Raw genomic sequence first — 1,398 nt, 5'->3', positions numbered from 1 at the left:
ACACACACAATGATATATACATTAACATAAAGAAACAAGGAAAATAAACAAAAATAGACAAGCACACAAACAAACACGCAAATCAAACATGTAAACAATTTTTAAAAAGTAAAACCAACTAACAAACGAAAACAAAACAAGACAAATAGTGTAACTCACCCGTAGACAAAGAGCACGTTCCGCCATTCCGACAGTACCCCTGGCACTTATCCCGCCCAAACTGCCTGTCTTTCAGCACCTCACATCTCCGCCCTGTCCACCCTCTCTTACAGCGACATTTCGCCACGCCAGTCCGACTCAACGAACAGCGGCCGCCATTTTGACAGGAAATCACGTCACACGGTGACGAAGTCACTTCCTTCTCGCAGCGCATGCCGGTGAATCCTTTTGCGCAGACGCAGACAGGCGTGGTCGGAGAGCGGGCGTTTTGCGGGGGTCTCCTGGCACACACGCCTCGGTTCAGACATGGTACGAACTCACAAGTAATCAAAGTCTGGCAGAACGTCCCGATTACGCCATGTGGGCAGACGCAGCGCAGTCTCCCGTTCGAATCTCTGCGACACTGGCCGTTGTTCAGGCAGGTCCGAGAACCACATTGGTCAGTTTGTGTCTCGCAGAAACGTCCAGTGAATCCTGCCGGACATGAGCACACCATCACAGCACGTGATTTCCTGGACAGAGAAGATGCAGAACGGCGGTCGCCATCTTTACTTCTGGTACATCGCCCGTTATTCAAACATGGCCGACTTTTGCAGGATTCCGCTATCTCGCAGCGTGGGCCGGAGAATCCTAAAGGACATCTGCATATCATTACCGGCGGCACGGCGGACCCCGTGGTTTGAGTTGCGCACACCCCGTTATTGAGACACGGAGTGCGGACACAGTTATTACGTTCTACGTCATCACAATTTGGGCCCGTGAATCCTGGCTGGCATCGACAAGAATATCTTCTCTGTTGTTGAGAATTTTGTCGAGGAGTGGTTCCAAGTGAAGGGACAGAATTTCCGTCTTTTTGAGAGGTTCCGAAAGGAGAAGGAAAGAAAGGACTGAATGCTTGAGAGGGCGGGGGCAGAAGGGGTGGTCCGAGCGAGGGTACGGGGAGACACACGCCCTTATTGTGGCAGGGGTTGGGGGTGCATGGGTCGCCGGCACTGCAGTCCTGTGTGGTGATACCAGGCGGGCACTGACATCTAGGAATAGAGATTGAAAAGGGAGGGAGGATTGGGGAGGTGAGTGGAGGGGTGTAGAAAGTGATAGAAAGAATTGGGTAATCATAAGGGACGGAATGGAGTAGTTAATGAGAAAGGGGTACGGAGAATAGGCGGGGACAGTGTGGGTTTGTATGTGTGTGTGTGTGTGTGTGTGTGAGTGTGTGTGTGTGTGTGTGTGTGTGTGTGT

General features: G+C 51.4%; 1 protein-coding gene across 1 annotated transcript in view; it reads right to left on the bottom strand.

Annotated features, from left to right (window-relative positions):
• Window positions 1–158: 158 nt before the first annotated feature.
• Window positions 159–1,398, bottom strand: part of LOC101862024 (neurogenic locus notch homolog protein 1-like) — a gene marked incomplete at its 3' end in the record, with an annotated part of 22,797 nt that continues 21,557 nt past the window's right edge. The window contains 1 exon segment of the mRNA XM_035969039.1: window positions 159–1,190. Coding sequence (XP_035824932.1) covers window positions 159–1,190 — 1,032 coding nt within the window.

Source organism: Aplysia californica, unplaced genomic scaffold (genome assembly GCF_000002075.1).
Source record: "Aplysia californica isolate F4 #8 unplaced genomic scaffold, AplCal3.0 scaffold00109, whole genome shotgun sequence".
NCBI classification, from domain to species: domain Eukaryota; kingdom Metazoa; phylum Mollusca; class Gastropoda; order Aplysiida; family Aplysiidae; genus Aplysia; species Aplysia californica.
This window is presented reverse-complemented; position numbering and strand designations above follow the sequence as displayed.